Here is a 15,333-nt window from a genome sequence, read left to right on the forward strand (position 1 = left end):
TATTTTCTATAAGATAATATATTCTATCTGTTTCTATCTAATAAGTTAACATATCGACCTTTAACACTTTCGATGAAATCAATCCTACCTACTACCTAGTAATAGGTAGGTACACACGTATTTTTTTTATATAAATCAAATTTTTTTTTTCTTTATCCAATTATTCCAAGTCCGGTTTAACGTTTCATTATTCATGATATGAAATGTCATAAATAATTATTCAATATTTTGTAATGTATTATTTATACGCATCTATAGAATTTTTAAATTCAATAATATTTCTTGGTTAAAAATTATGTATAATTTACCTATCTAACATTTTAAAATTCGTAAGTTAAATGGTTGTTTTAGGATTCAAAAGGTATCTTGGTTTTCTTGTATTTACATCGTTTATGAGTTATGAGTTTAGTAACAAACGATAAAGTAAAATAAATTGAAGTAAAATAACTAATCAAAACTGCAGACAATAATAGATACCTACTACTTACCCAAACGAAAAAAAAGAACTTGCCTACGCGTAATATCTCATGTTTAAAATAACATGGCTAGATAACCTACATATTATTTGTGATTTAATAATATTAGACTAAGGGAAACTTCACAGTTACCTAATGAAATTTTTACTCGACATTGTGTATTGTCGGGCAGTAACTTTTATTCTGTCCTATAGGTGTATATACACAAGAATACAAGGTTGCATATATACATAGTGCATACGCACGTCACATATATTATAAATGGTTAATAAATATTATTAATCGTTTTCACACAGCACTTATAACGTAGTCTTATTATAAGTAGTATAATATTCTCATCGAGCGTTACAGATACCTACGAAATTATGGATGACGATAATTAATCTCGGCATGAGGACCCAAATACTTTGTAGCTATATAATTATTAAGTACACAAGTTACGAGTCCGGTCTATGTAATTCTTGGCCTGGCCACGAATATATTATGACTTATTGACAACTATAATTTTGATTTAGGATTTATTTCAGACACGTTTATAATACTAAAATACGTAGTTCACCATTCCAACGCGGACGTGCGTATTCCCAACGTCTGAGTTTCATAATTATCATAAGATAGGTCTAAAAAATTTAAAAAAATTACTGTAGCGTTTTGTATCTATGTAGACGAGCACTCATCATATAAAATAAATGGATTGTACTTATAATATGTGTTTGGGTGTTTTTTTAACGCTTATTATTACTCGAAATAACCACGTCCGGACCACTTGGTGGTTAATCATTGCGGGGTAAGAGGTGATTAGTATTATAAGATATATTATATACGTAATATGCTTATTATTCCGGAAGCTAATCGAGCCGATACGTCAGATTCTCACCGCGCATACAATATAACTGCTGCAACAGGAGGTGGTCGCTGCAAGTCCGCAGCATCAGTCGCAACACCAGCGATGCAGGTATAATATTATGATATAATTATTATTATATTAAAAATTACCTCAGGAATAAAAATCACCTACACGCATGTATATATAACATAATACCGATGGGTGTAGATGCGCCGTGGCCGCGATGGGACCTGTCCGTTTAATTGGTTTTAGACAACCCGCCCGAAAATTATATTATAATTACGAGGGTAATCGCCGCCACTACCAGTTATCGTATAAGTACTATACATTAGCCGGTGCCCCCATTAAGAAGCAATAGATCGGTCGTGCGTATATTATAGGTACGCGGTGAAAACAATGGGCTCTCGCAGTCACGGTACACACCGCAGGAATTTTAATATTACTTGTGCTCCGAGGGAACCTATATTTATTTTAACAGCTTCTAGACCGCTATAAATCCATGACTCAATAATAATAAAAATAATAAAAATAACAACATTATAATATATTATATTATAGGTATGGACTATAAGAGGTGGTTGGTAGATATATTATACAATTTGTCGCAAAGCGGTAACAATAATAATATTAATTGTATTATATGAAGCCCGACGACGTAGATACTATGGTCTATCGGCTGCAGTTTTCATGTAATTTTTTATTTTTATTATTATTAACATTGGATAAATATATAAACGCCGCTCGAATGTGGTGGCTTGAGTGGGAAAGTGGGCATTGTGAACACTGTCCGGTTGCTGGTATTCTCTTAGAATTCGTTCAAAGGGTGGATATTATTATTATATTACAATCAAAATATCATATTTCCAAGCAGAATATTTTTTTGAAAATTTCAATATAAAATTAGCTTAAGAATATTAAGCTATATTCGAAAAATTAACAATAAAAATAGTAAAAATATTATTTTTTCAAATTACTTAAAATTAAGTAAAAAACGTTAATAGTTTCCGCCTTGGCTATACAAATTGAACGTTTTATAGAATTTAACTTCAAAATAATTTGCAATTTTTCGTTATTTTGATTCAGCTTTAAATGCTTATGAAATAAAGCCTGGGTATAGGCACTCTTAATATCATTAAATTGTTAAAAGAGTTATTTATGTAGGATCTTGTATTCAAATTTCAAACAAAATTTATTACGATAAAGAAAGGTGTCATAGTGACCATATATAATAGAAACTTTTATATAATGTGTATTTTTGTATTTTTACATTTTTTAGTTTTTTTATGATTCCTTATTTATTATTAGTGTAGGTACCTAGTTATTATTGCATATTTTAATCAAAACAACTCAAGGGCATGTAATCACAAAATCACATATATTGGCCATAAAATAATATGTACCTACCCATTATATATATATAAAAAAAAAAAATGTTTGCATTTTATTCGTTGGCGCAGTGTTCAAAACATTTTGAAATGTTTGAATTTCGAAAAACATTACTAAGCGCTCTATAATAACTAATACCTATTTAATATTATTTTATTTTTCTAAATTTAATATACAATTTTACTAGATTATATTTTAAAAGATTATTATTTATTATTAACATCTATTTAGGCTATGGGTACAAGATATTTGAATGGATTAATTTTTATACTGATTTATTTTACTCTTCCTCACACCAATAAATACTACAGCCTACAGGGATGATTGTGGATAAATCATCCCATAAAAATTGCATACCGTTAATTTGTATTAAGTATAATACAATCATATATCTACCAACATATAAAATCGGTTGACCAAGAATACCACCAGTGGGTGCTATAAGCTGATATTAATTACATAGTTTCGTATTTTTTCCAATGCTTTATTCATAAAAACGTGTTATTTAAAATTCTGTAATATGCGTATTGTAAAATATAATATGTATTAAATTCGACTAAATAATATACATTCAAATAATTCAAATGCGCGATTGGTGAACGAGCACAAGTTGCAGATTAACCATTAATAATTTATTTTCTATTTTTAATAAATTTTTTATTGCACTTCCACCGAAAACTCAAACCAGTTTCACGTGCGAACAAAAAATGTTCTTGCGCGTCGCGTAAAGTAGTTTTTTCGGCTATCTCATCGGAAATGTTTACCTGCAGGTTATTTATATTTTCAGAAACGGGAACAGTGAAAAAACACAACTATAAAGTGTTTCGTACCTACGTTGAAAAATGTTTTTTTACGACCTCCTGTCTGCGTTATCGCTTTACACATTTTGGTGGGCAACAATTTTTCGGGCAATCGAACGAATTTTTTTTTGTCTTTTTACGAACATCAAAAAATAAATTTATAAAAAGTAAGTAGGTAGGTAGGTGTTATAACTTCTGAATATATACATACGTGCTTTACATTATAATAAAAGTAATAAATTATAAGGCATTGACATTTTACATCATTATTTACTTTTAATTTGTTAATGCTTACCTACACAATTTAAAAATCTAAATCTATTAGGAAATATAATAAATTATATGAACAATCATTTCACAATATTAGATATTTTAATTATTTATTTATAATTTTGAATATTTATAATTTATAATTTATAATTAATATTTCGCACTTGCCATGTTATAACAATAAAAAATATAATTAGTGGTAAAATAATGATGCATCTGTATAGCTGGTAATATTTATTGATTTACTATATCATAATTTTCATATGGTCAATTATTGAGTTTCATACAATCACACATTCACACGTGATACATAGGTACATTAAACTAATTAATGATTGAAGTAATTTGTTAAATCAAAATCAAATACCAGTATAGGTATAGGCATATAGGATAGTACGCGTAATGTACATTAAAATGCATGATCAATTTACATAAGAATATTTTGATGTAAATATTATATTTTAATTAAATAATCGTTATATAAGGTAGGTTTAATGTAAGTATAAATTATAAAAAAAAAGTGATAAATTAACAGTTGAACATTATTATATTTGAACTAATTGTCCTGAAATCCATTTGGAAAATATCAAAGGTAAAATAATTTTTCAATCATCAAACAAATTCGATAAGGATCATATATTTTCGAAAATAGGAAGAAATTCCACGTCACTGAACATTTCATACAACTATATAAGGAACAACAATGGCACAAGTATTTCTATTTATATATATATATATGTATAAAGTATACGAGAACGGGATTTTACAACTGTCATCTCATGGTGGTCTAAGAGTTTAGAATTGTAATGACTTTTATAGGCTGCCAATCTGTCATTTAAAAATGTGCCCGATTGATCTGATGTATCGCATTTCATTGTTTTTATTTTCCGTTTTAATCAATTTTTACTGTATACGATTCAGTCGAAGCCAATTGCTTTACGTAAGATAAACGTAATATATACAGAAATTTTTCATAATATATAGAATGGGTTTAATGAAAACGAGTTCAAGCAACTTTGCTGACATTAAAGTTAAAATAATTTTTCTTAGTCCGTTATCATGTAATTGTATACACGCATTGTCGTTATCAATGTAAGACGCAAAAGTTAACTTAATTCTGAGAAAACAATATTGTATAGACGTGTTTTTAATTTTTAATGGCATAATCGCAACTCGAGCATATTTTGGTAGTTTTTATTTTTTATGGTATAAAGTTAATTTTAATTAATACTTGATACAACTATAAGAAATTGCTGCATATAACCCACGGCTATTAAAACAAATAAGTTTAAAAGTTAATATTGCATTAAAAATCCAACAGTTTTCAAGTTTTTACTTTACCGTGCCAGTTAATTAAAATAAAAAGTACTTATTTATTTTTACAACTACCTACCTATAGCAAAAAACTATCAAAAACACACTTACTTGTATCCGTATTCCATGTTATCTCCACAACCGCCCCAAACCCAATCCCTTCTCAAATCCTTTGGTCTTCCCGATCTCGAGCAACTGCACGTGTTTAAACGTCCGTCTCTGCAGGCACGGGCCATGGCGTGCGCAACGCCGGCTGCTTTGATCGCCTGCACGAATGCTGCCTCCCGGCTGCCTGTAACCGACATAAACAGAAATATTAAACTCGACCCCCAAACTGTTTCAGCGCGTTAAATCATAAATACACACTAATAAATGCACATCAAAATAATAATTTTGTACCAGATAGGTGGTATAAGTACGATAAGTAATACTTCACCGACCACCGTCAGCTACTACAGTAGTGCAGTGTCCAGGAAACGAAATTGATAAGTATATATAAATATTAAATATATACGTAGGTATCTGCAATACTATACAAATATATTTTGTATAGAATACACTGGTTTTATGTCTTGAGATATCGATATTTTGAATTTGATTGTATGTATAAATGTGTTATATTTATATATTCAAAGATAATAAATGGTTTTAAGTGCTTTTACTTAAAATGTATGTATAATATTGTATATTGAAAATTGCAATACAAAACAGAGAACAGATGAAAAATGAATTAAATAATAATAATGAAAGAGAATTAACAATTCAAATTAGGATGCCAGCCTTGGTGATAAAATATAATATTATAGCACAGATTAATTAATAACGTGTGTGTGCCATATTTGTATTTTATCAAGACAGATATTAGTCTTAACTTAAGCAATGTTAAAAATGTACGTAATATAAGTAGTGGTAAATATGGTAATTAAATAACGTCGATTGCGTTCAATAGGTACTTAGAAAAACGTACTATAAAACATTAAATAAAATACTAACTATAATATAAATCATTCACAAATAAGTTTGCCCTTATAGATAAATATATTTTAATTAGTAAAATTAATATATTTATTTATCTATTGATTAAAACAAAAAGTTGTTTAATATTAAAATCGCTTATTCAATCAATTTTGTGAGTCATACAAAATATTTAGGAGGTTGTCACCTTGGCCCACGTGACGTTTTGAAGATTGTTTAATTATATTTTATCGTTAATTTAAAACATCAAAATATACAGAATCCGAATCTTATCAAACCGACAACCCATATTATAATATATACGAGTTTATTGGGTTCCTATTTAGTAGTTATATATTGATTATTTGTAAATACCATATAGTTTTATACTTAGTATAATTTGAAATTTGAATACATTTCGACGAATAAACATAAGCAATTTATACGTACTTATCTCGTAATAAAATGTATTCGACAAAATGTATCTACTTGATTTTATTATTTTATGACTGTCTCGCTGCTTGTATCAATACTTCCAATGCAGCACGAAGTCTTGTCTTTACTCGAATCCCAAAGTTTTTAGGGCACCCACTTGGCCACGGAACGTACTTAATCACAACTAGTATACAACCACGGAGAGCCAATCACAAGAAAAATATTGGTCAAAAAGACTTGCAAAAAAAAATGTAGTGTTACTTTGGTCCAACATTATGGAGACAATATAATCTATAATTTCAAGCGATCACTTGATATCTTATAATGCGTGTTTTTAGATTCAAGGATATTTTAAAGTATTATTATGGAAGAAACAAAATTTAATTGTTGTTAACTCAGATACATTAATCACTACATTTCACTGAGTTTTGCTGTAAATCACGTCATTCGAATATAACCCCTCCATGACGCGCTGTTGCGATTATACTGCACACAAACTTGTTCTATAGATTACGTGTCGGTGAATAAATGATATATAAAAACAAGAACGGAACCCTTTTCAGCCATCGCTTTTTTCGTTCAAAATTAATATGAGTAAACTCGGGAGGACATATTTTGCCCCCTGTAAAATGGATATCCCCTCGTGGATGAAATATGTAACATTTCGCCCCTATCAAAAATAAATATATTAATAATAAAATATATAAAAATATAAAATAAAAATGTTTGCGTTAATACTAAATAATATAAGTAATAAAATATTTTTAGTACAATCAACGCTCAAAATACAGATTGCAATACTTGTTGCACTCTCATAATCTGTGAAATTACTTTTTTTTCTTTTATAGAAACTGAATTATTTGGAAGATATTGCCTTAACGATTTTTTTGTGATTGAAGGTCTTATAAAGCGTTATTTTGAGATTTTTGTAATAACTCTATATTCAGCCGAAATCGTAATTGGATTAAAACATTTATCTTGTGATATTAAGCTTTCAGAGTCATTATACAAAGCTTGATTTATATATAATTATATAGTAGTATAATATCTCTCTATCATCACTTTTTGTGTGATTCCTACATGTAAATTAACAGCATTCATTATAGATGTGGTGACTTATATTGTACGCCTTCTACACAAAAAAAAATTGTATATTATTACTAATAATTTATTAGTATACATTTTGCCTACAACCTCAAGACTTTGTTCGAATGCATCCGGAAGCGATTACATGGCGTGATATATTTGGACTGGCAGTGTGCGGTCTACCGGTGGTTCATTCTTTAAAATATAATAGTATCATACCATAAAAAAGAATAATAAAAAGGTGTTTGACATCCCTATCGTTTTCAACGTAATACGCTTCTTTCTTTGCCCCTTTCGTAACGTGTGTACAAATTCATCCCACTTTCACTATATTTGTTCTCTGTTATGAATTACAGTTATAGGTAAACGTACTTGTTTGCAAATCGGGTCCGAGGAACGGAGCACCGACGTTCTCGGTGGTCATGGAACAGTTCCACCGGCGGTGCAGGAACTGCGACCGGCATTCGGCAAGGCCCGCTTGGATGCCGTACCGGATGGAGGCCAAATGTTCCTCGTAAAGCAGGCACAGCTTGGCCTGACCGGCGGAAAGGCCGGACACGTTGTTGCATTTTGGCGGCGGGTCCGTGGGCAAAGCTGGAGGCGAAGGTGACGACGAAGGCGACAAGAGCAATGGGTCTCCCATCATGCCCATCGAGCCGCCGCTGCCACCGCCCATCGTCCCCGCTTCACCTACGGAGACATCGACGCCCCCGACCCCTACACCGCCTACAGACGGTTCCGGTGGCGTCCACGGCACCTGTTGTGCGTACGACGACGATTCTTTGAAGTGCCTAAAACACACGTAACATAAACAAGTGTTCGATTATTATTGAATATTATAATTTATTTATTATTATTGTATTATTGTATTTTATTATTGTTGAATTATATTAAACACATTATAATTTAATAGACACCTATAATTACCATACTATCATCATAACAACATATATATTTACGTCGTATTTTGAGTGCTTAAAACAGTTAGGTGATTTAATATACGACATTAAGTACATAATATATTTTATGTAGGTAATTGTATTCAGACAGAACATTGACCCGAGGACCGCGAGTCACAGTAGCGTAAGAAGCCTCAACAGAGCGCATCACAGACACCGGAAAATGATGAAAAATGCGCCCTTACATAATATTAACAATGAAAAAAATGCAAACTAAAGTTTTTAAAGAAATCTTTATTTTTATTGTAAGTTTTATTTTTTTCGTGCAATATATTTTAACGCATCATTTTGAGCACTGGATATCATATTTTTAGCTACGTTGAATACAGTTTCAGAATGCCAACTTTTAAAATGAAATTGTTCACCCCTATATAATATATTAATCTCCGTACACAATGTGCGCCCCCGCTGCCTGCAGGCGTATATAAGCGTAGTTTTCTTTTCCATACCGGGAGGCGTGGTTTTCAAGTCGATCTGATTAGCAAAATATATAGGTCGTATAACTCATCGTATTTTATCATATACAAGCAGATGAATAGGAATGAAACGGTCCGAGGACAGGCAATTAGTTAAATGTTTATATACGCAGTCCTCGTAACTCACCCCGCCCTACGGCAGCACACGTTATCATTCTGGTTGTCTATTTTATAATATTATAATATACTCTATAATATGGTGAATATAATATATTATATTACATCCGCGCATGACTGCAGCAGACTTCGTAGAGCTTTTTATGTTCTTCGCGTACGGTCGGAGTGCATGATGGACTGGTGCGGAGAGGGTGGAAAATGCCATGTATAATATATATGCAATATTATATTATATATTTCGGTGTGTATATTATACTTGGAGTGCGCGCGTCTGCTTCTCGTATATGCGAGGACCCGAAGGCAATTATATATAAAATATCGTAAACGTACATATTATTATTATTATTATGTATACATGCAACGAAAGCCCGTTTCCGGGTGGGCGGTGCGGCAGGTCGACGGGTCGTTGGGCGTGGGTGGGAGCGAGAGAGGGGTGAGACGGCGGGAAGTATAACGACTTAATATACCATCGGTGGTGCGGTGTAGTATTAGCAGCAGCGGTGGTGGTAGTGGATGGTGGTAGCAGTAGTACTGCAATACTGGAGTACGGGACTGTGCAACAGCAGCAGTAAGGCGAGGGGAGTTAATATTTCATTTGCATCCGTTCGACCGTGTATAACTAACTATATTTCACCGAGCGCGCGCGAGCGGTAATCATAAAACGCCGACGGGCTCCCGAGACCTTATGTACATATATATATATATATATATTATATTATCGTCAGTATATGCATCGTGTGTACCGAGCGGCGGCGGCGACAGGACAAGACGAGACGGGATGGGCTCCCGGGACCGTGCGGCCGTATATATACACGCGATGTATAGCGGAGCGAAAGACAAGAAGCGTATACGAGGCGGCGGTTCTTCGTGCGCACCGAATACAAACAACGTGTTGTATGATAATAATATTCAGTTGTAACCCCTTGAGCGGACCTGTACTGTACGGTTGTTCGGCGTCGGCGGGGTGGAAAGCCGCCCGGAGCCTCGCGCGACTAACCGGACAACGTAATTACGATTAAAACGTTTGAGCTTTCGATGGCGGCGAGGCTTTTTTGTACCATTTCCCCACGTATGATTATTATTAATCATCAACATTATATTATATAATAATATGAAATGATTACTATTATTTATCAGCTATAACCATGCTATTATATTATATAGGTACCATACGTACCTATAGTATATTACAACACGATGTCACAATCTTACTTAACCATGGTTCGTGCCATACTGTCACATAAAAATATAATATTGCCAAACTTTTGTTGCTCAATATAACCTGTCCATCGCGCCGTATTCAGTTGGCCGAAAAAGTATTTTCAATAAATATCATTATGATAAAAAAAGATATGTTAGTTTTTTCAGATCCTCAGTGTTTTGTCGTTAATTTACCCAACGAGTGAGTGAGAGAGACATATGCATGTACCGAGCGTACGATTTATGGCTTCAAGAAATTGAAAAAATAAATAAATAAATGTTAAAATCTGTTTCCAACTAGAAATGCTGTACAAAATAGCCGTGTAATGTTCAGTTGACATGTAGCATACCGGTATATACGCCGACGTTCGGACGTTTCCGGTCAGACCGCAAAACAAAAAATAAAAAAGGCTTCCGTTTTGTTGTATAATTCCCTTTTTTTTTATGTACTTTCGCGTGACGGATTGCGCTATAAATCGTTCGACAAACATTTTGTTCAAACAAAAGCGGTTTTGTTTGCGGTAAGTACGCTCAAAGGATCAAAATGAATAATATACTGCGGGGCAGAGACGTTTCCGAGAAAAACGTTACATTTATTATTATTATTTTATTTTTTTGTTTTATAAAAAGAGAATCATAAAAAGAAAATAGACCCCCTCTTATATGTATATATAAATACCATAAATATTCTTAGACGATATAATTCACTAGGTATGGAAAACGTGAGCATATATATATAAATATATACAATATACATACTAAAACTTAATAAGTCATAACTTTTAATATATATTTCATGAATAAAATATGAAAAGTTTTATACTATAAAATATCACGTAGTTCTTACTTATTTTTTACACAAGCTTTTTCCTGCGGCAATAAGATTTTATACCACTATTGGCATTATATACGTACACATATCATATTAAATACACATCAAATAAAAACTGCGCCTCGAATTAATATGAATAACAAATATCCTAAAAATATTATATAAATCTTTGTATAAATTTATCTTGTATAAATATATAAGTACCTAGGTATATGTATAAATAGCACATCGGACTACCAGGTTCCTCGGACAATCAACATGTCAACCAATAGATTCTATAACATTTGATGGTGTGCACAAAATCAGTAGTCAAATTTTAAAAAGTACTTTATAAAGAGAAATAACCTACATCGTTGGAACCATCGGGAGCAGAGTAAAATAAAAAATTATGGAGAGTTGATTGAATCAATAATAATTTTTTAATATTAATTCATTATAATTTCTTGTTACAATAAAATGTGTACTAATAATTTATTATATATTCATACAATAGTGAATAGATACATTATGATGTACATATAAGTTCGTGTGTTGTGAGTAACATTATGACCTTCAATTATAACAACTTTATTAGAATCCGTATCATATATTATACTTCAATAACCTAAACATTAACCGAACGTGTAATATTCAATATAAAAGAAGAACAAGTTACACAGTTATAACATAAATTTTCTAATAACACGATTGTCCACTTATAAAATATTACCAATACATTACAATTGATCGTTATTTATGTCTTGTATATACTTATTAAACTGCCCTTAAGGCCTTTTAATAACCATCAATACGATATATTATTGCATTTCAGCCTTCAGTATATATTTTCACCGTCCAGTATCTTATACAGTTCTGTTTGGTATAAATTAAATATAACAATTACTCTTCACCACATCATATTAGGTATATATACCTCGTATATAATATACGATGAACGTCCTGGGAGATACATCCATGCGCCTAACAGTTTTGATTCATAATTTATAACTTTTCATTATGAAAATTCAATAGCACCGAACATCGGACATATAAATATATTGTGATTACGTATTGACAGACACTATGCCTGTATGACTGTCATTTCGAAATATTAATTAATGTTTATGATGGGTATATTATAAGTTGTAATTTATAGCCAAACAAATTTTAACAAGTTCGAATAACATGCTAGTGGTAAAATTAGTGAGTCCCCGTATATTGACAGTGCTTACAATAACGCATAGGTTCACCTATTGTCCTATTCACACGCTACTTTACTGTTTTTACCTCGTCTAGTCGTCTCTGAATATTATAAGATCTCAAGGACATCTATAATTTCCGTATAATACAACGAAGTGTCAACGAAGAATGCGATCTATTTATAGGTGATATTTATTAATATGTCCGTATAACTTTTTTAGTTTTTACCGAACATACATAATATCTTATCTGTTTGAACTGAAGATACTAACTAATATTTTAATTTTTAATATTCGAAAAAGCACCACGGCGACACCGCTTGTTACTCCAGACGGACGGTAGGAGACAGATGAGCTTCCGTATGGTGATGATAATAATAATAATAATAATGATAATAATGTACATTAGGACAGAGGTGTATTATTCTACATTTATAAACATAAAAACGAATCAATTCAATGATGACTAAATATGTATACCTACATTACGACTGTCTTTGTATACGCGTATTATAACGCACCCCTGTGACAATAATCATAAAACCGTCGTAATACCATAGCCCCTGAACAGTCCTGTGAAATACTAAAATTAAGAATGAAGACTGTTATAAATAAATTACTTTCGTTCGAAATCATTCGGGACAAAAACTATGCTATCGCATAGTTTGCAAAGTGACGCTCGGTAGATACGTCAAAAGTTACAAATGATTTTGGGACGGCGGCGGAATTGCATGCAGGCGCACAATGCATACGATGTACAATAATATACAGTACAATGTAGGTATATAATATTAAGTGTGAAAACGCAGGAGAATGTCACACTATGTGAACGCGTCTTTTTTTCAAGTACACTGCGCTAGTGGAGTGTAACAAAGCACGACACTATACGAGGGTGTAATAATAGTCTTTGCAATTTGAAAAATCCGGAACATTACTTGACACCCCCATAGACAGCGCACTCGTTTTAAACGAACCTACACGGTCGGTATAACCGTACACGAGCACATACTGCAGGGGTGAAAGTTCGGTTACGGCCAACGACTACAGCAATTGTACTTACAACTTAAGCTGCTGCCTGTTAAGATAAGATATTGCGTCCGGTGAAGGTCATATTATTCTTCATCATTGTTCGCGTACAACACGTAATAATATCAGTCAGTAAAATACGTACATCACAATACAATATATTATTTTTAAATTACTAATTGACCTTTATAAATTGTAATAATCGTCATTGATAGATTATTATAATTTATAGATATAGGTACTACTATAGCTAGTGTACTAATGTTTATAATAAATTATGTTAAACGAAATTCACCTATAGCTTGGTATGTTATTAAAATAGTTCTGTATATGACTCAAACTTGTGGGCGCTGTAGATGTTTCTTAATTAGCAAATTTGAACACATTAGTTACGACTTTTTTAAATCATACTACACACAAAAGTAATGGCTAAATCATAAAAAATACATTCACGGCGTCTACAGTAGGCGTGCATAGCAATTTTGCAATATCTACCGGAATTACGTTGTACGACGGACTCGTAAACCAACAGTTAGTTGGACAATTTAAAAAAAGGATAATCGAATACGAGATGTATGAAATGTACGAAAGCAACAGAAAGTCATCACAATATATTATATGTGCCAATTATCTAGGTAGATACGTCACGAGTGTAGTTGAATAATAATATAATTGGTTCATTTGAATCTAATAACCAATAAAAAATATAATAATCGATTCATCGTAAACATTTTATGCGATTGAATAATTTTTTATTAAACACTTGGCTATGTAAGTACTGTTTGAAAGATATGTTTCAAGCAAAATTGGTTCACATTATTGTTCCACGTGCGTATTGCGTACTATACTCAAATACCTATAATACACCAAATTGAATCCTTTAAGTAATAATTATTATTGTCAATATGACGAAAATTTGATCCCAAAACTAGTTTTTAACTTAAGCATATTAATTTTTTATCAATTACAACTACTCAATAATCATTGAATTCCATCACTAAATCACAGAATAATTTTTCGTTTGAGTTGGAAACGTGGTTTGGCGATAAGACTTGTTTCGACTTTATCGATTCGTATTAATTAATCTTTGGTCGACCGAGTTTATACGTTTTAAACGTGACAACAACTTACTAATACAATGTATCTAAAGGGGCATGCGATACTGCGATAGTGCGCTAACCGATAAGGTCGTGCCGTCAATGTGACATTATCGCGTGAATATTATGTTATCATGATACCTGTAATACGTCCAACGAAATAGAGACTAGAATACTAGATAATTTTCAAGATCGTTTCTCGAACATAATGCGATCAAATAATAATTAATCTTTCGACGGATTTTAGAACGTATAAACTAAAATCTAACATTATAACTCCTAAACAGGCATATCATTTTTTTTCCTGTATCAGATTTCAATATCGTTATAATATGATACGATACGACAAAGTCCACACGGATAATATGCGTTAGTATATTATTATGCATCGAGTCCGACGAACCAAAACCGTAGTATTGAAAATATAAAATGGAAAAAGCTATCGACAGGGCACAAACACGGTCGGCATAATATGAAACACCCTGCAGCGGTATATTATCGAGCGTTACAGTCACCGCTCGCGTTGCACATCTCGGACCGTCGAGTACCGCGGCGGTGCATCTGCGCCCGCCCCGATAAATCGCCACCGCCGATAATAATATTCTTCGCGCGAGGAGCCCACGGCGCGGCGGTGGCCGAAACGGGACGGGTGCGCGCGCGCGCACATACACACACACACACACACGAGTATAATTTACGGCACGTCCGTCGACTGGCGAGCGCGAACGCGTCCCGGATGATTTATACAAAGGGGGCGCGTGTCCGCGCGTGCACGTCGTACACATACTGCAGGGGTGGGCAGCGCGAGCGTACCGGTCCCATTAATCAAGCTCAACCCCCTCGTTTTTGTGGGTGCGCGCGCGTGTGTGAGGACGGCGGC

At 32.7% G+C, this 15,333-nt stretch overlaps 1 protein-coding gene across 1 annotated transcript in view; it reads right to left on the reverse strand.

Annotated features, from left to right (window-relative positions):
- The window catches only part of LOC100162376 (protein Wnt-5b), a 62,352-nt gene that overhangs the window by 19,596 nt on the left and 27,423 nt on the right, over window positions 1-15,333 (reverse strand). The window contains exons 2-3 of the mRNA XM_001949632.4: window positions 7,941-8,359; window positions 5,205-5,385 (exon numbers count right to left, since the gene is read on the reverse strand). Of these exons, the coding sequence (XP_001949667.2) occupies window positions 5,205-5,385; window positions 7,941-8,359 (600 nt within the window). The remainder of the gene's footprint in view (window positions 1-5,204; window positions 5,386-7,940; window positions 8,360-15,333) is intronic.

This window comes from Acyrthosiphon pisum, chromosome A1 (assembly GCF_005508785.2).
Source record: "Acyrthosiphon pisum isolate AL4f chromosome A1, pea_aphid_22Mar2018_4r6ur, whole genome shotgun sequence".
In the NCBI taxonomy this organism is placed as follows: domain Eukaryota; kingdom Metazoa; phylum Arthropoda; class Insecta; order Hemiptera; family Aphididae; genus Acyrthosiphon; species Acyrthosiphon pisum.